General features: G+C 40.0%; 1 protein-coding gene across 1 annotated transcript in view; it reads left to right on the forward strand.

Moving 5' to 3' along the window:
* dnah5 (dynein, axonemal, heavy chain 5) overlaps positions 1 to 26,950 on the forward strand; it is a 123,508-nt gene extending 96,558 nt beyond the window's left edge. Inside the window, exons 73-88 of the mRNA XM_061716416.1 lie at positions 2,704 to 2,886; positions 4,579 to 4,683; positions 5,165 to 5,303; positions 8,150 to 8,264; positions 9,302 to 9,492; positions 10,066 to 10,187; positions 15,589 to 15,738; positions 16,328 to 16,573; positions 17,305 to 17,524; positions 18,461 to 18,666; positions 19,680 to 19,883; positions 21,804 to 22,019; positions 22,122 to 22,334; positions 23,271 to 23,423; positions 24,623 to 24,854; positions 26,348 to 26,950. Of these exons, the coding sequence (XP_061572400.1) occupies positions 2,704 to 2,886; positions 4,579 to 4,683; positions 5,165 to 5,303; positions 8,150 to 8,264; positions 9,302 to 9,492; positions 10,066 to 10,187; positions 15,589 to 15,738; positions 16,328 to 16,573; positions 17,305 to 17,524; positions 18,461 to 18,666; positions 19,680 to 19,883; positions 21,804 to 22,019; positions 22,122 to 22,334; positions 23,271 to 23,423; positions 24,623 to 24,854; positions 26,348 to 26,499 (2,847 nt within the window). The 3' untranslated portion in view covers positions 26,500 to 26,950. The remainder of the gene's footprint in view (positions 1 to 2,703; positions 2,887 to 4,578; positions 4,684 to 5,164; positions 5,304 to 8,149; positions 8,265 to 9,301; positions 9,493 to 10,065; positions 10,188 to 15,588; positions 15,739 to 16,327; positions 16,574 to 17,304; positions 17,525 to 18,460; positions 18,667 to 19,679; positions 19,884 to 21,803; positions 22,020 to 22,121; positions 22,335 to 23,270; positions 23,424 to 24,622; positions 24,855 to 26,347) is intronic.
* The last annotated feature ends 279 nt before the right edge of the window (positions 26,951 to 27,229 follow it).

Genomic DNA, 27,229 nt, shown 5'->3' on the forward strand with positions numbered 1-27,229 from the left:
CCGGATGATCCATCAGTGTGATGTGGCTTCTACGAGCCGTTCAGATTCTGCTCCCTTTCGTTACGTAACCAAAATGCAATTTGCATCAGTTGGCCTCCGATGCGTGAAACCATGCCCACAACTAAGTCTGGCCGGAACAACAACAACAACAACTCCGCCGGCCGTAGCTTCTTCTATTTTTTCGTAGCGGTGTATCGCGTCATTCAGGCAGCCAATCAGCACAGTGCCTCATTATCATAGCCCCGCCCACTCAGAATCCTGCATAGAGAATGAGGTTAGAGAATGGGAAGATAAAGACATGGTTTAGAGGCTGAATTTCTAATTTATTTAGCAAAACAATCAAAAGCTTGTTTTGAAAACATTCAAGGCCTGTTTAAAATAGGTGTTAGATGCTATAATAGGTCCCCTTTAATGATGACATTTTATGTGCTTCAGGCATCCAGACATCTCTACATACCGTAGTTGCTTTTGTTGTATCTTTAACCCCACTAGGAGCCGACAAAGACCCATACACACAGCTAGTTCTCTCAGCCACTGTAACGCCTATATTCTGACTCACTATACATAAAGGTAAAAAGTGTAATGATTAGATCTGCTGCTGGTATGACTCATTTCCACATTGGGAGGTAGTAACAGAGTTGAAACAGGAGCGACAAGTTCTATGGTCAAGGCAGCGTTATGGGAGTCTTGTTAATGATGCTCCTGTCACTTAAATAAGTTCACAGTGAAAAGCATGTAGTGCGTAATTTGACACTGATGCAGTACTGTGCTACTTCTGGTCTGTATGAGTATGAGTATGAGTATGAGAATAATGGTATATTAGGGATAAGCTTTTTTGGGTCAATATACCACACGCATTATGATAAAAAGGCTGAACATGCATCACAATTTGCACCATGGTCAAGTACCTGTGAAGAAAATAATAGTCCTCTTTTATTAGGGCCCGACCACTTACAGTGCGAAGGCCCTATTGTATCTGTAGGAATTGTTATTCTTTCTTTCTTTATTTCTTTCTTTCTTTCTTCTGACGAAAGGAGGGCCTTTTTTGCCCCCCTAAACGTGCCCAAAAAGTCACGAAATTTTGCACGCAAGCCAGGCCTGGCGAAAAATGTGATAATTAATGGTTTGCATTAATGGCCGTGGCAAAATGGCTCAACAGCGCCCCCTAGAAAACTTTGTGCCTCAAGCCCCACGATACGGTTTGACGTACATGCACGAAAATTAGTACACTCCTGTATCATGTCGCAACTTAAAGAAAAGTCTCTTGGCGCCATGGCCGAAACCGAACAGGAAGTCGGCCATTTTGAACATTCTGAATTAATCGCGTAATTTTGGAGCAATTTATGCCATTCCTTCGGCAGTTAATACGGTGTAGAGAGATATGGAGATGAGATTCTGCAACCAGTGGAAATCCCATATCCCATAGTGGATGGAATGGCTTGCCAGCAGCACTGACCTCAACACCATTGAACATTTGTGGGGTCAGCTTAGGCAGGCTGTTCATGCCAGAGTGACCATCACAAACATGTTGACTGACCTTTGACAAATGCTGGTTGAAGAACGGGATGTCATCCCATAACAGTGTGTAACCAGGTTGGTGACCAGCATGAGGAGGAGGTGCCAGGCTGTTGTGGCTGTGTGTGCTTCTTTCAACACGCTACTGAGGCTAATGTTTGTTAAATGGATACATTGTTAAATGTATGTGTTGTTCAAAGTTCAATCATCCAAAACACCAAACAAAGGTCAAAGTTGTTTGGCATTGGCAGAAAAGATTTAGCATTTTTTTCATGGGCACAACCCACATACTGAGCTCTGCCTCTCATCCCATAAATGCATTTTCCCTACAAATGTGTTACCATTTCAAAGGGAAATAATCAGGCTTTCTAATGGTATAAGATCCATTGCTAAGAAGCATCATTACAGCAAAAAAATATTTCTATAAAACAAATATCCTTGATTTTTGTGCTATGTTTACATCTGTTGTTATCAACTCTCTGAGTTGGTGACTGCTTGCCTGTGGTCCTTACATGAATCAAAATAACATTACATGAATCAGCCATCAAACTTTTTTTTTTTTTTTTTTTCCTCAGCCATCAAACTTAACCACACATCTGCAGGGATACATCCACAAATCTATGACGACCTACAGTAAACATGTGCAGCACAGAAAACACTGCAGTCCTGAGGTGTCTAAGCTTGAAAACATGACACCCTATTATCGGTGTGCATGCTTTGTCCTTTATCTCTTTTATTTTCCCTGAAAAGCTTTAATTTCTATTAATACCTTGGTGTGAGTAGGGAGAGATCATTTCTGCAGTCGACGTAATTAAAGTAATTAAATGCATCTTAGAGCAAATGCTGTCACACCTGAAGATTCATACTGTATGGTCACATGTTTTTTTTGAGAAGCTCTTTCAATGATGTCTGTTCACTGACATTGATAGCTGTGTTCAGTTTGTCAATATGGGCCATTCTTAGATTTATATTTTTTGTTTGTTTTATGGGATATTTTTTGTCATCAATGATTGATGTGATGTGTTATTTTTTTATGGAATGTCTTGGGAATTTGTATGAAACTTAATTAAAAGGTGCTTTGTAATGCTGCCTTTCCCTTCCATATGTGGTCATAAAGATGGCACATTAATTGACACGTTAATTTTTCTACATTGACTCCCCCCCCCCCACCTCACCTCATGTTTTCAGGTGAAAGTTGGTGACAAAGAAGTCGATGTGATGAAGGGCTTCAGACTTTACATGACCACCAAGCTCCCAAACCCAGCTTACACTCCTGAAATCAGTGCTCGCACTTCCATCATTGATTTTACCGTCACAATCAAAGGACTTGAGGACCAACTTCTTGGAAGAGTCATTCTCACCGAAAAACGGGTATAATTTAGATATAGTTCTGCGCCTTCATTCATTCTTTCAAATCATGCATTTAGTGGTTAAGGTTTGAGTACATTTCCACGGAGAAAATTGAGTTTTTGCCTCAATCACAGATATCCATAAGCTTTCAACACATGTCCCTAGTGTGTTCCTCATGTTCTCTTTCTAAAATGCTGTGACATTATTAGTGAGGGTATAATCACCTTTTACAGAACATTGCAATCATTATGCCCTTAAATACAATGCTAAAAAACAACTACTCGCCCAGAAATAGCTTTCGAATGCATCAGTACCAAATATCCAGTGTGTGAAGTACTTGGGCCATTCATTCTAGGGGAAAAAAATAGTGCATTGTAAATCCCCCCCTCCAAAAGACTCATTGATTGTCACTCTGAAAAGACTGGTGCTTCTGCGGAGAAGCAATTTTCTCTCTTGTAATGGATGTCCATGAAATTAAAGATTGATGCAAAATGAGAAGAATAGCTTGTTATCTCCACTGTGTGCTAAACGTGGATATAATCATAATAAAAGAGCTGAAGTTACTATTTTAGCTATAAAACATGCTTTTTCTTTTCGGAAGTGATACGCCTTTAGAAAACCAACATCACACATTGTATTATTTAAAAAAAAAAAAGCTTTCCATCAGTCTTCTCTTGTTAAAAAAAAAAAGATCCCAAATGGCAGTCATCTGCTTCATGTTCACATTAAACCAACCAAGCATGGTTTCCTCATATCCCTTCGTAACCATTTACCTCCTCTTATTAATCTGAAGATTTAGTATTTCTCCCTTTTCTCAGAGTAATTTATTCAGCTATGATCAACGAAACCATTGTAATAAACTAAACAGTGTAATTTTAACAAATTGCAGTCATGTGTATAAATTAAATATTTTAGGCCTTTTAGTTTTAAATCAGTTTCTTTTTTTTCTTACTAAATTCACTGTCTGAAAAATTGAAGCCCAAAAGACCCTTTCACACAAGCTTACCGTTTTTTTATAGATTAACTCTGCATGACTGAGGTTTATTGCATCTGTCAGAGTTCAACCTAGAAGTGTTGCAAGAAGTGTTAGTTTTACATTTTGGGTGTGGAATGTGATGGACATTTTACTGTGATGTTTTACATACTATCTGTTACCAGTAAGACTGTTAATAGGTGACATATAATGTATTTTCTGTCATTAGTAGTTTTAATACAACATGAGAAGCTTAAGCATAAGATGAGAAACATCTATGATCAAGGTCAGAAAAACCTCCCTAATGAGTCAGACATCTTGGTTTTTAGAAAAGTATTTTACTTTTTGTATTCATTTATCCAACAATGTTCAACAAGAAACAATGTAAAAGGTTCAAAGCACACCTGACTGTAATGGCAACTTGCAACTGTTTTTACCCTGTAAAAGGCAGCGTTCTTAATCTGATGTGGCAGTCTGTCCATTAATGACCACACTGCCATGGAATTTGGTTTGGATAACAAGATGAAACTCCAAAGTAGTTCACTTTGATCTTGGCCACTCAGGCCAAAATACGAGCTTACAGCATTTGTTGAAGGGCTTTCATTATCTGGTCAAATTCATGCTCCTCAGGTGACAAAGTCCTTTGATTTTAATAACCCTGTGTTTTTTTTATCTTTCCCCATCCAACAGCTCAGTAATCTTTATGTATATATGTTTTGTTTGACGTGTTATGACACCAGGAAATGGAGAAAGAGAGGACAGACCTCTTGGAAGATGTGACATATAATAAGAGAAAGATGAAGGAACTGGAGGACAACCTCCTGTATAGACTGTCCAGCACACAGGCAAGTAAACACACATTAAATTGTGGCACATCGTAAAACAACTCGGATATAAACAATGCTGCTTCCAGCTCAATTAAGGATGTGGACATGTAAACTTTCATGGTGTGGAAACTGTAGTAACGTGAATATGTGCTTAGGTTCTAATACCAGTTTACTTCTTACTTTTACTCTCTTTGTTTGTGAATTTTCAATATTAAATGATGATGCTATACTGTAGCAAATACCCTTTTACTATACCACATCAAACATATTTGTCTATATTTCATCTACCCTGGACATCTCTTTTACAAAGTGTAACTCAGGCCAGTTTCAGACTGTGACTTTCAGAATCTGCAGATAGTTTACATGATTTCACTGTTTGCATTACATGATTGCTAGTTGAAGCTTGGTCACACGACACATGATCTAACAGTGAGACTATCATCCTACTGGGTTCTAAAACCATAAACGTTTTCAAACTGTCTGTTATGTGTTTTGGTAGGGTTCACTGGTGGATGATGAGAGTTTAATTCTCGTCCTTAACAACACAAAGCGCACAGCTGAGGAGGTCACTCAGAAACTGCAGATTGCTGCAGAGACTGAGGTCCAGATCAATGCTGCCAGAGAGGAGTATCGACCTGGTAGGTCATAACAACAGACTAAAGACAGAATTTACACTTTTCTATGTTGTTTACTTCCGTTTCCCAACCCTGGCCCTAGATTACCCCAGTCCTGCATGTTTTAGATGTTTCCCTGCTTCAACACACCCCGATAAACATGGCTGTGTCATTAACAGACTTGTTCGGACGTTGATGACTAGCTGATGATGATCATTAATTAGAATCAGATATGTTCAAACAGGGAAATGTCTAAAACATGCAGGGCATGGGTACTCAAGGACCATCATGGTTGGAAAACACTGAATTATAGTGCACTGCCAAATTCTGAACGAGGCTTCATCGCACAAATCTTTAGTCTGCAATTCGGCGCAAGCAGTGCAGTCTCTGCTCAAATATTAATGCACATTTTGTGTCATGTCATTAATGATTGTTTATAGGTCAGCTGCGATTGATTTCAGTTTTAAGTAGGTTAATAGTGCCAATTATCAACAGAAGTAATCTCAGTTTATACAGAAAGTAAACAAATTAAAATTGTACCAGTTCATAAAAAAAAGAGCCTTGCCTCAAACAGAACTATGTGAAAGTTAATAATAGTAATGATGTTGCATGCATACATGAAGAGTAGAGAGCAGGGGGAGGACAGTACTAAATGCATCATGGGACGTCTCCTTGCAATCGTGGCCTTTAGCTAACAAGGATGTTGGCTCAGGGTCATCCAAGCCAGCCCTCAATATAATTTCAATTCAAATATATTCATATAGCATCTATTACAACACAAGTAGGTGCTTTCCAGAGACCCAAAATATGACCCAGGGCAATTATTACATAAACAATGGCAGTTAGAAACTCCCTAGTGGGAGAAAAACCTTAAGCCAAACAGTGGCAGAGAAAAACTCCCCTTTAGGAGGGAAGAAACCTTGAGCAGGACCAGGATCCAGGGGACCCTCCTGCTGGAGGCCAGCTGGACAGAGCAGGAAAAGAGAGAACAGACAGAGAGAATGAAGAACAGAGAGAGGAGAGAGACAGACACAATCGTTAGTTAGTGTACTACAGAAACGACTACATAAACAGATTTAGACAGCAGACACTGAGGTGGTCAGAGGTTGGGACTGCGGGTCAGGATGTCAGTAGGTATTCAACAGAGACATCCATACAGACAGGTGGATGCAAGCACTGGGATGATCAGAGGGAATTATGGAGATGAGATAATTCTACTTAATAACTGAGGGTTGATCTGAAGGAAGGAAAGAGAAGAAGAGGAGAGAAGGAGGGGTGAGGGGCACCGCTCAGTGGATCATGTCAGTGTCCACCTGCAGCGTTGGCCTATGGCAGCATATCTACAACGAAGCTGTGTTTGAGACCAGCTGCTCTAGTCTTGTCCTGTAGCTGCAGCTATGACTACTGGCCCTAACACACTACAGTTTACACTAACTAGAGGCTTTACTAAACAGAAACGTTTTAAAGGTGGAGGTGGTGTCAGCCTCCTTAACCCAAACTGGAAGTTGGTTCCATATTAATGGTTCCTGATAGCAGAACGCCCGTCCTCCAAATCTACATTTGGATACTCTAGGAACTACGAGTAAACCTACACTCTTTAGAACAGAGAGCTCTGTTAGGAACATAAGGTACTATTAAGTCTTGCCAATATCACAGAGCTAGGCTGTTTTGGGCTTTATATGCAAGTAATAACATTTTGAATTGGATTCTGAGTTTTACGGGGAGCCCATAGAGGGAGGCTAACACTGGAGAGACGTTGTCTCTCTTGTTGATTCCTGTCAGCACTCACTGCTGCATTTTGGATCAGCTGGAGGCTATTCAGAGAATTACTTGGACATCCTATGATTAAAATACATTACAATAATCTAGTCTAGAAGATAATCATTGTCAAAAAGGAAATTGTATGTTGCAGAGAAGGGTTTTTTTCTCGTTTTATTTTTTTTTATAATTTAAAGCTCAACCTCCCATTTTGAAACTCTGAGTCTAAAGTACCCTCTTGGAATAATATGGAATAATGTGATCTTTAACAAAAAAGTAGATTGGCCTTTGAGGATTTGACATGTGTCTAGCAGTATTTTAACCTCCCAATCTCCCATATTTCACAGGAAGACTGAAACTGAGATTTGAAAAATATGGTCTCTCTCTTATAATCCACGTCAGAACCCTTGACGAATAATTTTGAATCAACTGGAGCCTTTTAAAAGTCACTTTGGAACAGCCCTCTAAAAGGGATTTGTAGAAGTCTAATTAACAAATGCAATGTCCTAGTTTCTTTACTTCACTCTGTGTGGTGGAAAATTCCTACTTTGGCAATATTATTAAGGTGAAAGAAGTCAGTCCTGAACTTATTTTTAAGAGTAAATTAAAGTTTAAATCTTGGTTAAAGAGTACTACTATGTTTCTCACAGGGATACTAGATATGTCTTTTTGAGTAACTGCATAAATGGACAGTTTATGCCTGAAGCCCTCAGGTCCAAAGACAGCAACCGGTCTTATCCATGTTTAGTAACAGTAAATTAGAAGTCATCCAGGCCTTTATGTCTTCAAGGCATGCTTGTAGCTCTGCTAACTGACATCTGTCGTCTGGTTTCATGGATAGGTATAGTCTAATTTCATCTGCATACCAATAAAAATGTATGCTACGCTACTAACTAATGTTTAATAGAAGCACATGTATACAGTCAAAAGTCTTTGTCATATTCCATTAGTATCACTGGTGTACAAGGAACACTCCTCGTTCACAGAAGAAACTGAACACTAACAGAGCCGCATGAAACTGTTTGACAGACTTTTGTGTAAAGGAGCATTTTATATTTCATGAATATTAGCTTCACCACTTCCACAATGTTTATGCCTGTCTGTGCTTGCAGTGGCCACCAGGGGAAGCATCCTGTACTTCTTGATCACTGAGATGAGTATGGTCAACATCATGTATCAAACTTCTCTCAGGCAGTTCCTGGGACTTTTTGACCTTTCCCTGGCTAGGTGAGCAAATTTAATCCCTACAATTAAGTGCATTCTGGCTGACACTCGCGCCCAACAAAGTATTTGTATGCTGTTGGCATGTAATCATCTGCAGCTCCATGTCAGAAGAAAGGGGGGGGGGGGGCGGGACACATCACTGTTTGCACGTTCTATTGGGATGCTAGGAATCCATACAGGCATCATTATGCTTGTTTTACAAAATAAACAGAGAAAAAAGAAACGTACACTGCATGAGCCGAGAGTCCTAAATCCAGACAGCTGCTATCTGTGACACAAGACTGACTTTATCTATTTTCTACTTGGTACTCATTTCCACACTGTAGCTGCTGTAAGAAAGAGATATTACATTATGTGATGTGTGTAAATTTGTGCCAAATGTTCGTGGAGCTCATTTATGCAGCACAATAAGCATACAAAAAAAGTCAAATGAAATGTAATTAAAAAGATGTGGTATATCTTTTTTTCTGTGCTAAATTAGAATCATGGTACAAAACTATTTCTATAAATTCTTCCTTAAAGGACAGACATTAACCTAGTAACAAAGGTACATTTTTTCACCGACATTATCTGCCAGTCTCTGAGTGATAGGTGATAGATTCTGTCTATTGACCTAGATAGAATAGCAACAAGAGACTGCACTTTCTAAAGAGTCCCAAGGGGGTTGTATGAACAAAGGTATATTTTTTATTGGAGGATAATTGATTTAATGCCTTTTTAAATTTCATCAGAAGCAACACATATACAAAAGCTTTATAGTAATTAAGTTCTGTTTGCTAAATGTGTCTGTAGTGGGCTCGGATAGAGAGATTAACTGTTGCCTTGTGACCTTTTATACGCAGGCATGTGAAATCTAATTAAAAGTATTCTATTCTTGATGCTATTATGTCCCCCTTAAAACTGCAGGTTGAATATTCCTCAGTTTGATTCTTGAGAAGTTGTTTCTTTTTACAATTTCATTTTTATGACTTGGTATGAGGAGGTTCAAACAGACCAAACTTGAACTATGGTATTCTTTAATAATATTCTGGACTTAACAGATCCTCCAAAAGCCCCATCACCAGCAAGCGCATAGCCAGCATCATCGAGTTCATGACCTACGAGGTGTATAAGTATGCAGCAAGGGGTCTGTATGAAGAGCACAAGTTCCTGTTCACTTTGCTGCTAACGCTGAAGATTGATATGCAGAGCAGCAAAGTCAAACATGAGGAGTTTCACACGCTCATTAAAGGTAAGATACAGGTGTGAGAACTGAGTTTTTATGTTCTTCTGTCTGAATTTATACATTGGTTTTAATTTAGAAAATTGAAGCCACTCATAATGTTCAATTTGGATTTTTTTTTCTCTCTTTTTATGCACTATTAATTATTTATTTTGCTAAGTGTTTTTCCTTGAAAATGCATGAGTTTTACCAACATTTTGAAAGGTATTAACACTTTAGCAGTTCACTGGATCACAGATATGGAGTGCTTCTCTCTGCATGGATAAAAGCCAGTCAGTCTGCTACATACATGCTGCTTTACCATCTGTCAGCGCTGACCTGCTAAACAGAATCACAACCCCTAGACTGTACACATTAACTGCATATAGGAATCCTCTTTAGATGTTTAAAAATGAGATTTAAATATTGAATCTTTCATTTAATCTTGTATGGCTAATAAGCCCAAACCTTTTAAATTATTTTTAGCTGGAAAATAATATTTTATTGTTTTGGATCATCCTGGGCATGCTTGTACCAACATATGTGTATGGGTGTGTAATATAACACATGGGTGTGTATTATTATGTGTGTTTCATCACCCAGGGGGTGCATCTCTGGACCTAAAGACCTGCCCTCAGAAACCGGCTAAGTGGATTCTGGACATGACCTGGCTCAACCTTGTGGCTCTCAGCAAGCTGTGGCAATTTTCTGATATTCTGAATCAGGTGCAGCACACACATACACTGACACCCCCACACATGTGCATCCACAGCTTAAACAGTTCAGTCACGCTTTAACAGATGTACCACGTGATACTTTTCTTCACCCACACCGATTTTGGTGTATTAAATGCTCACATAGCTGGACTGACCAAACACATACTGCCACACATACTTGGATAGAGCAGTAGTCTCTAGGTGTTTATTAAATATTTTTTACAGCTCTTCTTTGCTCTGCTAAGCATGTTAGTGGCTTATCATGGCTCACTTCTTACACTCTCTCATACACAGACACTCAAATACTCATGAAGGACTGTCACTCGCGCACAAATGCACACACAACTGTTCCTTGTGAAAGTGGCTTATGATGGAGGCCAATAAATTTGGGCTGAGCATGTTTTTTTTTTTTAATATACACACAATATATCCCTGTGTATGCGCTCATGCATGTCTGTTTGTGCATGTGCATTCGTGTGCATTTACACCAGTATTGGTGGACTGTCAATTCTTAGTCTATTCAGATCATTCTTCCATGAACAACGAAACAAAACTCGGGTAACTTGGCTGCAGGATGTGAAAATTAAACACACTTCTCTACAAAACACCTGAAGTGAAATTTGGAACTATAAACAAGCTTAAAACCCTAAGGTGAATTAACAAAAACCAACAGCTTCTGCTTGAAAATAGGTTTTATGCTGCCTTGCACAGACCTTTAAGAAATGCATTCCTAGAATCAGTTCATTCTAGGAATAACTGAGTTAAAATGCTTTAACATGTTGGCGTTTTTTCTTTTAGGTTTGTTTTTCCAATTGTTTATATGTACATTTCAAGTTTAAATGATTTGAAAATTGTTGCTTTCTAATTTCATTTTTTTTCTTTTTTTTAATCAAAGTGCTTCACAATGTGTTTAGGTCTATTCTATGCTATTCCATTCGATTCTATCCTATTCTATTCTTTTCAAGAATACTTTATTAATGCCCAAAGGGAAATTAATTGTTGCAGTAGCAGGAATATAAGTCTCTTTAAAGAATAATGGTTGAGGTTTATCGCTGCGGGCAGGAAGGAACCCTGTAGCGGCTTGTGTTGCAGCAGATCTGAAGAAACCTCTGACTGCAGATACTCTGATGCTGAATCACTGTGTTGTGAAGAGGATACTCAGGGTTGTCCATGATCTTCATCACTTTAGGATGTATCCTCCTTTATAGAGGCTCCAGAAAAGTTCCCAGAACAGAGCCAGCCTTCTTTATCAGTTTTCTCAGTTTCTTTAAGTGACTGACTGATGCTGGAGAACTCCCTGCACTGGAGAAGTTCAGGAACATGATCTTCACAGTCCTGCCTGCTTTGTCCAGATGACTGTGTCTTCGTTGAAGCAGATATATGATGGCATCTTCCCCCCCAACCCCTTGGCAATAAGCAAACTGCAGTATTTTCTCAAAGAAGCTTGTTTGCTCATTTAGCTTTGCAAATAAAAGTCTTTCCAGAACTGTTATGATGTGAGATGTTTGGGCTACAAGTTTATATTCAGGAAAAGAAGGATGAGAACCTTATGGTCCTGGAACAAGGCAGGATGTCCTCTGGTGTCTTTCCACAACACTGAAACCTTCTCCACGCTCAAGCTGATGTTAGAGGGGTGCTGCAGAATCCCACATAGCTGATCCACACAGGCTTCCAGGTCTCTGTGGCTGATGCATCCGGGCTGGAAGTTCTATTTCAGCCTCTCTAGTCCCCTCTTCACCTGACTGCAAGACACAGACAGGCGAGAAGGGGAGGTGGAGGGAGGCCCAGCATCTCCTGATGTGGGAGGGGATACTAATGGAGCAGCAGCAAGATCCATGATTGAGGTGGGAGATGAGGCAACTGAGGTGTAACAGAGAAGCTGTGGGAGGTCTGTTTGACTTGGGGCAGAGGAGGAGGTTACTGACCTTGTTTCTGAACTGAACCTGTTGAAGACTGTCCAGTTCACTTGCTCAGTCCAGACTTCCATCTACCTGGTGCTCCTTCTGCTTGAAGTCTGTGACCTTTTCCATCCATGACCACACATCTCTTCTATTGTTTTCCTGGAGCTTTTTCTCCAGCTTCCTACTGTATACCTCCTTGCTGTTTCTAATCTTGACTTTCAATAGTTTTTGTACTGACCTCAGTACTTATCTGTCTTTCTCACTGAAGGCTGTTTTTCTCGTTGAGGAGGTCTTTCAGGTCACTGGTGATCCAGGGTTTATTAATGGGGAAGCTCATCAATGTTCTGGTGAGGATAGTGATGTCCATACAGGAGAGGATATAGTCAGTCACACACTCAGTCATGGCATTGATGTTGTCACCATGTGGCTCACAGAGTTCATCCCAGTCTGTAGCCTCAAAACACGCCTGTTTCTGAAGCTTCCTGTGACAATCTCAGTCATTTTGGGAGCTATTGCATCTCTGACATTTGCTTAAAACAAATCCAATGTTTTGTTTTCTCTGGTGGAACATTTGACGAAGTGTTGAAATGTTGGAAATGTGGCAGAGAGATAGACGAGCCTGAAATCACCAGTGAATAGAATATAATTTGATTTGACAAACACTGCAGCTCCACAACTTTTTCTGCTCCTTTTCAAGTCTCTTTCTGCTCGTATCATCTGAAAACTGGACAGAGAGACGCTGAAGTTTGGGATATTCTCCTGCAGCCACGTCTCGATGAAACTCATGATACTGTATTGAACAGGACGCCCAAGCTGATCCCACAAGTGTTCGATGGGGTTGAGGTCAGGACTGCTGGCAGGCCGTTCCATTCTCTGTGGGATATGGGATTGCTACTGGTCTCACAGAATCTCATCTCCATATCTTTCTGCATTGAGATTGCTTCCAATGATCCAATGATGGAGAACCTTGTTTTTCAAGTGAGGGAGATGCCGCCCCACACCATCACACTGCCTCCACCCAGATGTTACTCTTCTGGTGCAGCAATCAGCAGAGCGTTCAGTATTTCCTCTAGGATTTTCTTCAGCAGCAGGGCCAGTCTTTCTGGGGGGTCGTTGCAGCATAAAACAATGACACTTGACCCCTGATTTTACTGTTACAATCTATTTATTGACTGGCCAGTTGAAAATGGCATTTTCAAAGCTGAATGTAAAACTAAAAACTAAATAAATGAAAAAAAAAATAAAATAAAAAAATAATTCCTTTATGAAAAATCAATGGCAACATTTGCACCCAGGCCCAGAACATTGGATGTTCTTGTTTTTTTGTAAAACAGCTCTAAGGCTCTGTTACATGGAGATTCTTCAATTTGTGGCCTGTTGATACTCAGCAGATTACACGTTACAAGGTGATCTCCCTGCAGCCTGTTTCTTTAGTCAGTCCCTACGATCCACCTGCTGTAGGCAGAATCTAGACTATTCCCTGAACATAATGTTCCTCCACATGTTCAGGTTCCAGTACACGTGTTGCTGACGGAAGTACAAAAGGGCCTGATGGCAAAGGGCAGTCATTACAGGCGTCCTGGCAGCCCTATGAGATCAGAGATTGGCTGCGTGCACTCGCTTCCAGATTGTCTCGGCAGAGAGCCATCTGCAAACCGTCTTGCAAACCTTGACTGTAGATTTCAATTCAATTCAAATATTAATTCCCCAAAGGGAAATTAATCTGTAGGAGATCCTATGGTACCTAAGTGGTGACAGCACGAGGAAATGGTCTTCTTGGGGTGTCATCTTTGCGACCTGTCTCTGACATCCCCAACTGCATTGCAGCAAAGATTTGGCAAATCTTTAATGGGTGCAATCCAATTACTGAACTCTGCTGCTTATCCCACAAATGTATGTTTATTGTCAAGAAGAATTGTTACAACAAAGAAATAGTCTACCAAACACACATTTTATTTACTTTTTATGGCATAAATATTTTCTAAAACTCAACAGCAATAAAACTGAGGCTCTTCTAATCGGTTCCAAATCCACCCTCACCAAGTCACAACTCTCTCCTGCTCCACCCATCATCATCAACGGCTTCCCGGTACCCTTCTCCTCCTAGGTCAAGAGCCTTGGCATTATCCTGGACAGCACTCTTTCATTTGCACCTCATATTCACAACATCACCCGGACTGGATTTTTCCACATCCGCAACATCTCCAGACTCCGTCCAGTACTGTCTCAGTCCAGCACTGAAATCCTGGTCCACTCTTTCGTCCGTATTGTCCGTATTTGTCCCTACCATACTCACCGAAAGATTACAACTCATTCAGAACTTGGCCGCCCGGATCGTTACCCGCACCAAGTCATCTGACCACATCACCCCCCTTCTTATCCAACTCCACTGGCTACCAGTCCACTACCGCATCATCTACAAAAACCTCCTCCTCACCTACAAAGCCCTCCCCAACCTGCTCCCACTTACCTCTGCGACCTCCTACATGAATACACTCCCTCCCGCACCCTCCGCTCAATCGGCTGGACATCTCATCATTCCCACTTCACGCTTCAGCCCCGTAGATGCCCGAGCCTTCAGTTGCTCAGCACCCAGACTCTGGAACTCCCTCCCCCCACACATAAAACAGACAGACTCCATCACAACATTCAAAACCCAACTCAAAACTCACCCGTTTAAACGCGCTCACTCACTTTGACCAGTCACTGTGCACTACACTACACAAGTTTGTTTTATTTATTGATTTATGTACTTTCAATTCTGTCTGTTGCTGCTTTTTTGGGGGGGGATTAATTGTATTTTAACTTATAAAATGTATGTTGTATCTTTGCCTCTAAATAAAATGAATTATTATTATTATTATAAAGGAGGTAAAAAAAAAAACGACTGGAAAAGTAATAAAGGAAATCCCTCAAGCCACACCACCAAAACCAGGATGAAAAATAATAAAAGAAAACAATAGTATTTATGAAGAGACTTTGGTGAAAAACAAAAAGCTATTCAAGAGCTTCTGCAGGAATCCGACCAGCTCTATTCCATAATACTTTATCTTTTGTTCTATTGTGTTCGACTCTCCAGTGTTTACCTTCCCACCTCCTTTCATATTAAATCTTGAGAGAGAACATTTAATTTGTTTTTGTTTTCTCTTGCTACTAAGAACAGTTTTACATACTAAAGAGAAGAGACCAAACGATACAGATATAAGAACCCAAGCTGGTTTTCTTCACCATGGTCCTTGCATATTTTGTTTGCATCTACAATGGTGCAGTGTTGATACATTTTCATATTTATTTCAAGCAAATCAATTTAATTCTTGTTTTGTTTTAGTTTTTTTTGTTGATGAACCCTTTTCGACCATTTACATGTGATGGGGTGTTTGTTTGTAGCATGCACTTAAACCTTTGCTTTTTCCCTCGCCTGTCCATATTTGATTTAATTCTATGTAGTACATGGTTTCCTCATATTTCTCAGTGTTCCTGTATCAGAGCTACATATTCATGTCTTTCAGATAAGTCGTAATGAGAAGCAGTGGAAATCCTGGTTCGATAAGGAAGCTCCAGAGGAGGAGGTGCTCCCAAACTCATACGACCAGGGTCTTGACTGTTTTAGGCGACTGCTCCTCATACGCTGCTGGTGTCCTGACAGGACCATTGCACAGGTTAAAATCATACATCTCCCTATGCTTCAATTAATTTAATGACTTGACACCACATTTACTTCCCATATGTACTGTGTTGGCATATAAGTCAAAGTCTATAGACACCTCTAAAAAGCCTACCGAGGGTCAGCTAAATAGAAAACTGATTCATTTTCAGAATTGGTACTTTGAAGGTCTGTTGTCATGGTGCTTTCTTTAAATACAACAGCTTTCACTCTGAACCTAAATATCTACAGAGGTTAATCAGCAGGCACTTTTTCACTGATTGGTCTTTTTTTTTCTGCTCCACTGCCGACGAGCCTGGAGAAGAATTCATTTTGCTGTACTTGCTGTCCCTTTTTGACCCTATTATTTAATGTGCACTGAAAAGACTAAGCCAGTTAGAAATAAAATAAAAAAGTCCTTTGAAATCCTCTCTCAGCTCTTAACCCTTCAGAAAGTAAATTTATTCCAGTCTTTTTTTCTTTTACCAGGCGAGCAATACTGAACGAACGTTCCGTCTTGTGTGTTAGCATTTTGCACGTATGGCAGAACAAAAACACATCCGCTATACTTTACCCTGTTTGATCTTTTTTTTTCTTCCCTCTAGGCTCGTAAATACATAACAGATGCAATGGGGGAAAAGTACACTGAAGGGGTGATTCTTGACTTGGAGAGGATGTGGGAAGAATCCAACCCAAGAACGCCTCTTATCTGCTTCTTGTCAATGGGCTCTGATCCTACGGACTCTATTATTGCTCTGGGGAAAAAGTTGAAGCTTGAAACCCGATACGTATCCATGGGACAAGGACAAGAAGTGCACGCTCGCAAGCTTCTGCAGCAGACTATGGCTAATGTGAGTCAGTTCTGTGAGGTCTCTCCATCATTTGATACTTCAGCTAAAACAATGGTTTTATAAAGAATATTGAATTTGACAGTAAGTTCTCTGTCTCTGAAAATGTAACTAAAATTAAAGCTGCAAGCAGCGATGAACGGGCCCTCGCACCCTTGTGCACGTTCCGGCTGCAGTGGAAGCTTGTATGACTTGCATGTAGATTCTTCAGGCCAGACATTTAGCGGATGACACCACCCACGAGTCTCTATATCAAACCATTCAAAAGTTATGGCAGAAAGTAGGAACTATCAGATATTGACCAATCAGATGAAGGGGCGGGGCTAATTTGCAGCAATTATATTCAAGGAGTCAAAACCGAGTCCGATGACACCACCCACGAGTCTCTATGGGAAACCATTCAAAAGTTATAGCACAAAATAGAGACTTATCAAATATTGACCAATCAGAAGAATGGGCGGGGCTAATTTGCATCAATTATGTTCAAGGACTCAAGGGCTTGCGTGCAAAATTTGGTGACTTTTGGGGCACGTTTAGGGGGGCAAAAAGGGCCTCCTTTTGTCGGAAGAAAAACGAGAACGAGAAAAAACAAAAACGAGAAAAAAAAATGTCTACAGATACAATAAGGCCTTCACACTGTCAGTGCTCGGACCCTAATTAAAAGATTTTTCTTAGCTACTGACCTCATCATGTCACAGCCTATGATGATAGATTGCTGCTGTCATTGTCCCCAGGGTGGGTGGGCCTTACTCCAGAACTGTCACCTCGGACTGGACTTCATGGATGAACTGATGGACACGGTGACAGAAACAGATTTTGTGAACAACACCTTCCGTGTGTGGATGACCACAGAGGTCCACAGACACTTCCCCATCACACTTCTGCAGATGTCAATCAAGTTCACCAATGAACCACCACAGGGTCTCAAAGCAGGGCTTAAGAGGACGTATGGAGGTGAGCTGCAGTCTAGTTAAACTTTCTGCTTACTAAAATATATTTAGGTGTCAAAATTACATAAAATATAATTTCACTGAGAAGGAAAGATAAGATGAGGAATATGTTTTTGTGACACATCTGTGTGTGTGTGTGTGTGTGTGTGTGTGTGTGTGTGTGTGTGTGTGCCTACGTGCGTGCGTGTAAATGTGTATTTATATGATATACATTTATATGATATACATGAGGAATTAAGATGTGTACTCTGTTCTGAATGCCAGGCATAAATATGTTGGGCATAAAGTAAAATGTCAATAGAGGGCATAATAGGAGGCTTAGCATGCAGAATAAAGTGTGTCATTACTCTCAATGTGTGTATCTGTAAACAACTGACTTGTGGATGCAGACATAGAGATAGATCTTCACTCTTATCCTCTCCTGAGGGACAGAGACCTGACGTAGAGAGCAGACGGGGGGTCTGTTTGATGCTTAATTCATTGCATTCATTACACCCAAGAACCAAAAGTTGTAGGAGAAGCTGTGTGAAATTTTAAACAAGTCGAAACACAGAATATGTGCTCTTATTCAGAATTTAAGAGGAAGAAAAGAATACTTAATATGTATGAACCAGCTGTATTTTCCTGGCTCATGTTGAAAAGACGACGTGTTCTTCTTGAAGGGCAATTGAGAGTCTGCATACATGCATCAAACATCAGATACTAAATCCTGGCCGCAAGGAATAATTGTATTTTATTCTTAGATAAAAAGGATCTCAAATGTATTTGATTGCTTTTGTGTATTCTCTTTCTCCTCTAAAAGGTAGAAAATTGGATAATGTTAAAAATGTGCATTGTACCAACTGCCTTTTCATGTTCTTCGTCTTATTTTGTTCTGTGACTTAAATTGATTTTCTACTGACGTATAACAGCGTGTATTGGTCCATTTACCCCTCACCAGGTATAAACCAGGACCTTCTGGATGTTAGTAACATGGTCCAGTGGAAGCCGATGCTGTACGCCGTTGCATTTCTCCACAGCACAGTACAAGAGAGGAGAAAGTACGGCCCTCTGGGTTGGAACATCCCTTACGAGTTCAACCAGGCCGACTTCAATGCCACTGTCCAGTTCGTTCAGAACCACCTCGACGACACAGACATCAAAAAGGTAGATGAAGTGTGCAGAAGTGTTTGGCAAACTGACCCAGCTGACGTTATTCCACAGTAATGATGGAAAGTTGATCAAACACATCATGGATAACTGCCCTCATCCGAAGATGCACATAAAACATAAAGCTGCTCCGACTAGAGTGTTTGAAAGGACTTCAAACCCTGCAGGGACTGCTCAGCAGGCTGTGCAGGTTCTCTTGGCATTTTATAGTAGTCTCACTTCAACAGGAAAGAGAAAATATAGTCTAACAAATTAAGTATGATTTAATAAAATGGCTTGTGTAATCTTTCAATAAATGCCCTTGTTGTGCACAGTAACATTGAATAAATAGGTTATGTATTTAGCATATGATAAATGTATTGTAATGTATTTTCCATTTCTTGAAACACTTACGGATACAGATTGTATTGTAAAATATTGCAATGCTGTTGTTAGAAACAAAGTACTTCTAGTGCAGCCTGTACTATCATTATGAGTTAGGGGGAATGTAGAGTGAGCTAATGAAAATTGTAAAATAAATCCAAACAGGGTATACCTCTTATAATAGAAATATTACTGGCTTGCTTCACATTATCTTGCTTTTTAGTAAGTTATTGTCTGTATTATATATTTTTTATGCAGAAATTACTGTATTGCTTCTTACAGAAAATAGTTTCTCAGGTTCTCTAACTTTATCCATTGTGGGGTTTTTTTCTTACTGTTTTGGACAACTGATCAATACATCAAACACAAACTCTTTTCTGCATTGATGTTTTTCAAATTGATCTTTCAGTGTGATCATAACAGCATCCATAGCACTGATCTGTTATGTTAAATGTAGCTTAAGGAACCTGATCAGAATTGACTTAAAATCCTTAAAATAAACAGTGATGAATGACCACAGTCTTATTAATAGGTATAACATTAAAAAAAAAAAACATTGTCTATTTGCAATATATGTACAAACCAAATAACACATGTATCAGCACATTCTCACAATATTTAATGTGAATATCCATGTTTGTCCTCAGGGTGTGTCATGGAACACTGTGCGATACATGATCGGAGAGATTCAGTATGGCGGCCGTGTCACTGACGACTATGACAAGCGGCTGCTCAACACCTTTGCCCAGGTGTGGTTCAGTGAGCACATGTTTGAAGCCAGCTTTAACTTCTACAAGGGCTACAGCATCCCAAAGTGCTCCTCTGTTGACCAGTATCTTGCATACATCCAGGTAAGTCTCCAGTCAGCTCATTAGTGACATTCTAAACAATGAAAAGAGCAGTAAGAGCAAACAAGTGAAGTTGTGAAGGACACTGATGTGCTTTGTTATTTCACACCTGAATGGAGGCTGCCACATTTTGTTATACATAAAACACAGGTGTACTCATTTTATTATAGATTATTTGTGATTTATTATTTTTGCTGTGTGCTTGACTAGTTACTTTATGTGTGTATGTGTCTGCGTGAGTGTTTGTATGTCTGTGGGCTGTCCCAAGCTTCTTTCACTCAAGCTAGTTTTATTATGATGGATCCTTTGGGCTGCCAGACTCTACAAGCTCATTCCTCTGCTGCCTCTCAGGTAGAGAATCACAAGCACAGACAGATAGACACACACAAAACGCCAATACTTGAAACAAACATTTAAAATTCCCTAACAAATAGGTATGTGTGTGTTTTAAAGTATAAACTTCACCTGTGGGTGTGCACGTGCGTATGTCCGTGCAAAAGAAAGGTAGGCCTCCCATTTCTCTTGCTGTCTTGACCAGTCTCTTACATTTACAGTTTGATGCTTTGTTTTTTGGGACATACCTGGCAACAATTCCACCAGAATTAAAGACACTACGAGGCATTTATCATAAAGAAACCAATGCAATCTTTTTGGAAAAAAGAAATGTTCAGTTTACAGACAGACTGTTTTTGTCTGTCTGTCTGGAAAGTCAGATGAGATATAATGGTCTGTTTTCAGCAAGGTAGAACTAAAATTATTTTCTAAAACCACATAGTGAGTTGTAGCTTTCTCTAATCGATACCAACGTACACAATTTATACATTTGATTTTTTTTTTTACTGCCTCACTTGACATTATTGATTGTAATGCAGCTTTGTTGAGCAGTTACAGATAACAAATTGTCTTTATGTCTTTACGACTGAAAATAATACTGCACAAGTCTTTAAACCTGTATAAACATAAGTCTTTTTTGTTGTTGTCTCTGCATCTAATATGAACATGACGATTTTTATCCCATTTATATGTCAGCAGTTATTATCGTGTTACCTCCCATCGGATCAGCAGTTGTAAGACAAAGCTTGTTGGTGTGCCACTATTTTTCAAGAGACTTCTTTAAGCCACCTGATTAATCGTTAGATCAGCAAGGGCATACCTCCACATTGTTGACTTATTTATCCTATGAGACCAGCTGGAAAATTGGTATTGATTGCTACAGAGCTCCTGTCAGAGTGCAGAGTCAGTTCAACTTTTCAGAAAGCTTTTATAATAACATCATTTTGTTGTAGTGGAGAAAAAATTAGGAGGTTAAAAAAGCAGTAAAGGTTGTAGATAATTGGTTCAGCCAACACACATTCAGATGAAAGAATGAATGACTTCTTTGAGTATTAGTGTGTAGTGCATGCTCTCTTTCAGTTTCACATTGCACAGCAGCCTGTCACCACAGAGATGGAACTTGGTTGGGCGCCATTTGAACACTTTCGGCTGTGCTTGTAGGAACCCTGGGAGGAATCTTTTCAATTCACCAGGATGTTATTACTCTTTGTGAGGTGCATGCAGCACTTTGCAGGGGAGATGGCAAGACTCACACGACGTTACACCTTCATGATTCTTCTCCTGACTGCCTGGTGATTAAAAAGTGACACCATCTGTATCTACCAACTACCAACACCCTGCACTGGGCAGGGAGATAGGTGTTTGTACCTGGGTCGAAAAGAAGAGGGATGCAGATGACCAACAAAAACAAAGGGGAAGAAAAGGAAGTTAAAACAGGGAGCACATGAAAATCTGTTTCACACTTGTGGAGACGGCAACAAACGTCTGGAAACCCCTCTCTCATCGAGTTAGAGACACGACATTGTGGTCATCTTTGTTCAAAAGTATTTTCACAATTTTACACAAGCTGTTGCTGTTCCTCTGTTCCAGAGTCTTCCAGCCTACGACACCCCAGAGGTGTTTGGTCTTCACCCGATTGCAGACATAACCTTCCACAGTAAACTGGCTAAAGACGTACTGGACACCATCCTCAGTATTCAGCCCAAAGACAGCTCTTCAGGACAAGGGGAGACCAGAGAGGCTGCCGTGTCCAGGCTGGCAGACGACATGCTCAACAAGCTGCCTCCTGACTACGTGCCATTTGAAGTAATGATTTAATTATGGACTTTTCTGTGTGTTCATGCTTGTCCACCCATTGTCTTCAGTGGGTATATTTATATTTTCTCTCATTTGATCTAATGAAACCAGGTGAGAGAGCATCTTCTGAAGATGGGTCCTTTCCACCCCATGAACATCTTCCTTCGTCAGGAGATTGATAGGATGCAGAAGGTCATCGTTTTGGTCCGAAACACTTTGACGGATCTCAAGTTGGCTATCGATGGGACTATAGTGATGAGCGAGAACCTGAGAGATGCTCTGGACTCCATGTACGACGCTCGTATTCCAGCCCGCTGGAAGAAGGTTTGTAAAGTCACTGTCTCATTAACTATTACTGACAGTAATTCACAGTATTTTACTCACAGTAAATAATTGTCCACTGGATGTATTTGCAAATTATATGCTTGATTAAATATTCATAATTGAGTTTCAGATGTGCGCACCTCATTACATCATATGAAAAACAACTCATCACCACCTTTATTTTCTGTGTGGATGTTTTTTTGGCACTCGCAGCATAAGATGTAACTGATCTTGTTCCTGCTTCACAAACAGCAAAATGCACAGCAACAAAAGAAAGCTACATTTAATGTGAAAAGTCATCATTTAATTTCTACTGAAAGCTGCAAATTGCTTTTTCCAGAGCAAATAAACGAGTCATTTAAAGTCCTAAGACACAGATGATCTCCATATATTTTTAGCATTGGAGCAGGTATAATTTCTCTTATTTATTGTCCTTCCAAGAACATTACATAATTCATAGTCTTGAGGAAGGAGCTCATTATCAACAGACTCTCATTTGTTGTTCAGCTCATGTAGGTACTCCTCCATTTATATTGTAGCTACAACTCACAAACCCAAAAGGAAATGGGGGAATTAGCTCTAACAAACCTGATTTTTGGACATTACACTATTAGAAAACGGCATGACCTTTTTTATTTTTGATTCTTTCTTTTGGCATTCAAGCTGTGCTGTAACTAACGCTTTTAATGTCATTCTGACTGTAATGGTTTCCTGACTGGGTTTCAGTTCTTTCTGTCTGGAATTGCAACCTCTTATTTAAGCCAGTGTTGTTCACCAGTCTTTTTTTGTTGTCTTATTTCGTTAGTTGCCTTTTTTCTCTTTTCACCGCAGTGATTTACTGTCAACCTTTTGTCTCATCGTTTCTTGTCCTCTTCATTTTGTCATGACAATGTTTTGATAATATTATCGTCTTTTTTTCCCCCTGTCTTTTCCTAGGCGTCGTGGGCGTCCAGCACCCTGGGTTTCTGGTTCACAGAGCTGCTTGAGCGGAACCGGCAGTTCCAGGCTTGGATATTTGAAGGGCGGCCGAACTGCTTCTGGATGACAGGTTTCTTCAACCCTCAGGGCTTCCTGACAGCCATGAGACAGGTACACAAGACATCTGGCTGCCCACTTATTTATCAACTGCCAGGGAGGAGAGCAGATGGCACAAAAGAGGAGGAGCAGGCACATGTCCATTAACACACCCAATCAAACATGAATCCATGCTCGTGCACAAACACAACACTACATACATTTACATAGCTGTTTTTCTTTCATAGGCTCTGAATTCCCATTTATATTAATGATGATCAAATTAGAACTAAAGATTTTAACCAGACTGAAAGATGGCTACATAGTTTCTTACTGAGGGTGTAATTGACAGCAGTGAGACTAGTACTCCATCACCTGAACTCAAAAAGATACCAAGAGCAACAGACAGGATATATTTAGGAGACCCAGTTTTAGCCTGACAGTTATGTGTTTCTGTTGCTTCCCCGGTTGCTGTGTCGAACAGAGAAGCTGTTTACCGTTTAACCTGTTGGTTTGTTGGAAGTTTTCAGCTCAAAACAAAAATTGATTTCCATCGTGATTGCTGACTGAAATCTGTTTATCATGTTCCATCATTTAGAAATGAACTGAAGTGGAGGCCTCAGGGCAGTAACGTTTTCAGGTCCAACGAATCAATTTGTTGTGCAGCTTAAGTAATGTGGTGGTAGGAGGAGGGAATCATTTAGCATTCATGTCAGGTTTCTACATCTGCCTGACTTTCAGTTATTTATTCTGCGCTGATGAAAAAACCCTGCTCCTCAGAGACAGAACATTGTGAAGATGCAGATGTCTTTACATTATAGAGGAAGGGTTTGTGACTAATGTGCATTCCCAAAAAAGCCACCCTTAAGTTTGTGTGCTGGCCTCTTAGGAGATAGACTCAGCTTTTATTAGGCCACAGACATTACAACCTACCTGGAAAATGATTGATTCTGATATTGATAATGCTTGAGGTAGCTGCCTACTTTTGCTATCACCAGTTGACCAGTTGGAGGCATTTAGTACCACGTATTGAATACATGTATTACATTCTCATTTTATAAAATGAATTTTTTAGAAAATCACAAATGCCATCTTAGATTTAATGCTCTTTTCTTACTAATCTTTTTCTTCATGTTGCCTTATTACAGACCTTTTATCAGAGTTGACTTTTCTGTAGGAAAAGAGTTGGTTGTACCCCCTTTAACTGTGTAAACTAGAGTGTTGTAATAGCTGCATTATTACCTTAACCAGCAAACTTGTGCATGCACTAACAGGAGATAACTCGGGCCAACAAGGGCTGGGCCCTGGACCGCATGGTGCTTTGTAACGAGGTGACCCGGTGGATGAAGGACGACGTCACGCAGCCTCCGGCGGAGGGCGTGTATGTCTACGGCCTCTACCTGGAGGGGGCTGGATGGGACCGCCGCGGCTCCAAACTCATCGATTCCAAGCCCAAAGTCCTCTTTGAGACGATGCCTGTCATCAGGTTGTACGCTGAGAACAATGGTGAGTTGTGATAAATTGTCTCACATTATCATAGCATTGTCTTCTTTTGAGCATGTCAAAAATGTACCCAGACTTATACAATTGTATTTGTTTCATAACAGAAGTTGCAGAGCTATTTTATGATAAATAATTTAGCCAACAATGTTAAATAAAAAATCCACAAGCGACCCATATGAAAAGTTTTAGTTGTTAAGATAGAAGCCAACTCGACTTCCACTCTGTATGTAATCAGCAGCGTTTATCGTCAAACTTAAAGACCGAACTTTGAGCACAGAGACGCTGGCCTGATGCTTGCGATGCGACGTGAAGGTGCAGCTGCTGAATGCAAGATAAAACTGGGTCTGAAAAGAGTTGGGAAATTATGTTTTGCTTTCACTGATAATGGATTCATTTATTTCCACGTCAACTGTATTAACAAGGTTAAATGGTGGAATTATAAGTGTAAGAAAGCTGACCTGATTTAAGATTGCGTGAAAGGAATGTTGAACATTTTCCGTTTATTGAAATACTTTGCACCGACCAGAAAGTATGATTGAAATTTGCTGCAGTGAACAAATAAGCACATGTGGTAATACACGGCAGGTGTATTACTTTGTATGAAGATGCATGAGGTGCATACATTTTGACCCATGTTATTTCCAACTTTTTTGCACAGTTCCTTTTTTAGTGTGGAATTATGGGAGCGAAGGGGCAAACTAAGCAATATTAGTCAGGTGATTTTAACGTTTAACGTAGTTGATGGCGATGTATTGAGGCAAGCAGCAGACCGGCATGTCCTTTTGGACATCAAGGCTGCACATAAGATGTGAATTTATGTCCCAGTGATGCATGTTATTGGTTTGTTTAAAACTTGTCCATCTTTCATGCAAAGAGGCTGCCTGCTGAACTTGTGTAGTGTCTAGTAGGGATGTTTTTATTGATAAGTGGTTCCAAGAGAATCTGTTTGTGCAACACGCATGTGTGTGGTAGGGGCGAGTAGAACGAGAGTCTAAAACCGTACTCTCTTTAATTGCCACTTTCTTCAAAGGGATTTATTTCAACTTCTGTGAAGATTAATTCAAGTAGGGTTGTTTGATTGATTGAGAAAAGACATGCATGGTTCCTGTGCTGAGGCTTCTCAAGGGAAACCACAGCAGTCCAGGGTGTTACGACTGACAGAGTAACAACTAAGAAAGGAAACATGTGATTTATAAACCCAAAAAAGAAAGGTGCTCAGAGAATAGTTGGGAATAAATGTGTTCTCCTAATGTGAGTTGTTTGGCTGATTTGTGGCAGATTTGACTTTGCAAAACAGATGTTTTGTTGAACACAACTGAAACTCCCAGCTGCATCAAGCTGATCTGAATATTTCATAGATTTTAAGTAACTTTGTGTAAGAATATATTTCATTAAGACATCTGCTGTTCCACTTTCTTGTTACAACCCTTTTTTCTGCTTTAAGTAACAATGGACATTATTATTAATTCATTCTTGTAATATTTTAAATGTTGCAGGTGTGAAGGATTCCCGCTTCTATTCCTGTCCAATCTACAAGAAGCCAGTTAGGATGGATGTGAATTATATCGCAGCAGTAGACCTGAAAACTTCCCAAACTCCAGAATATTGGATCCTCCGGGGCGTGGCGCTCCTCTGTGATGTGAAATGATTTTCATGTTGACACACTGACACATACAGCCATCATACACTTTTTTGAACATGCAGCATTAACAGTTGTTCAGCTATTCTTTAATTATGTATACCCATTTTAATCCGATTCAGGATCACAAAGTCTATCAAAAATGTCAGCGTGTGAAAGGCGGCACATACCCTGGACAGGTCATTAGTTCATTTCAGGGCAACTCAGAAAGAAACAAGCGCACACACACAGTCCTGGGATCAATTTAGAATCATCAATTAGGTTATCATGCAGGGTTTTGGACTGTCGGAGGAAACTGGAGTACCCGGGGAAAACATGCAAACTCCACACAGAAAACCTCCCGCTGGGATTTGAAGCAGGACCTTCTAGCTTGAGGCAACAGTACGAGCTTATGTTGCTCACTGTTCCGTTATGAATCCTGAAAAAACCTTTTACCTGGGGAGAAAATGAGAGGAGACAGCAGGTGTCCTCATTAAAATTAAAAATGTGAACAAAATTTAGTTGTAGCGTGATGGCTTGCAAAACAAGGCCAAAAACAAAAAAGGTCACCCTAACCGACATAATCAAGTGCATGTGGTACAGTTCTGGAGTTTATACGTCAGGATATACGTCATATTATGAATTTAATGCAGTCAACCTAAAGTTTAAACTGAATTTGGCACATTTAAAAACAAGTCTGTGTTCCCTGCATGAGGTCAAAGGAGGCAAAGACACGGCCACCAGGATTAAATATTCTCAC

Source organism: Cololabis saira, chromosome 3 (assembly GCF_033807715.1).
Source record: "Cololabis saira isolate AMF1-May2022 chromosome 3, fColSai1.1, whole genome shotgun sequence".
NCBI lineage: Eukaryota > Metazoa > Chordata > Actinopteri > Beloniformes > Belonidae > Cololabis > Cololabis saira.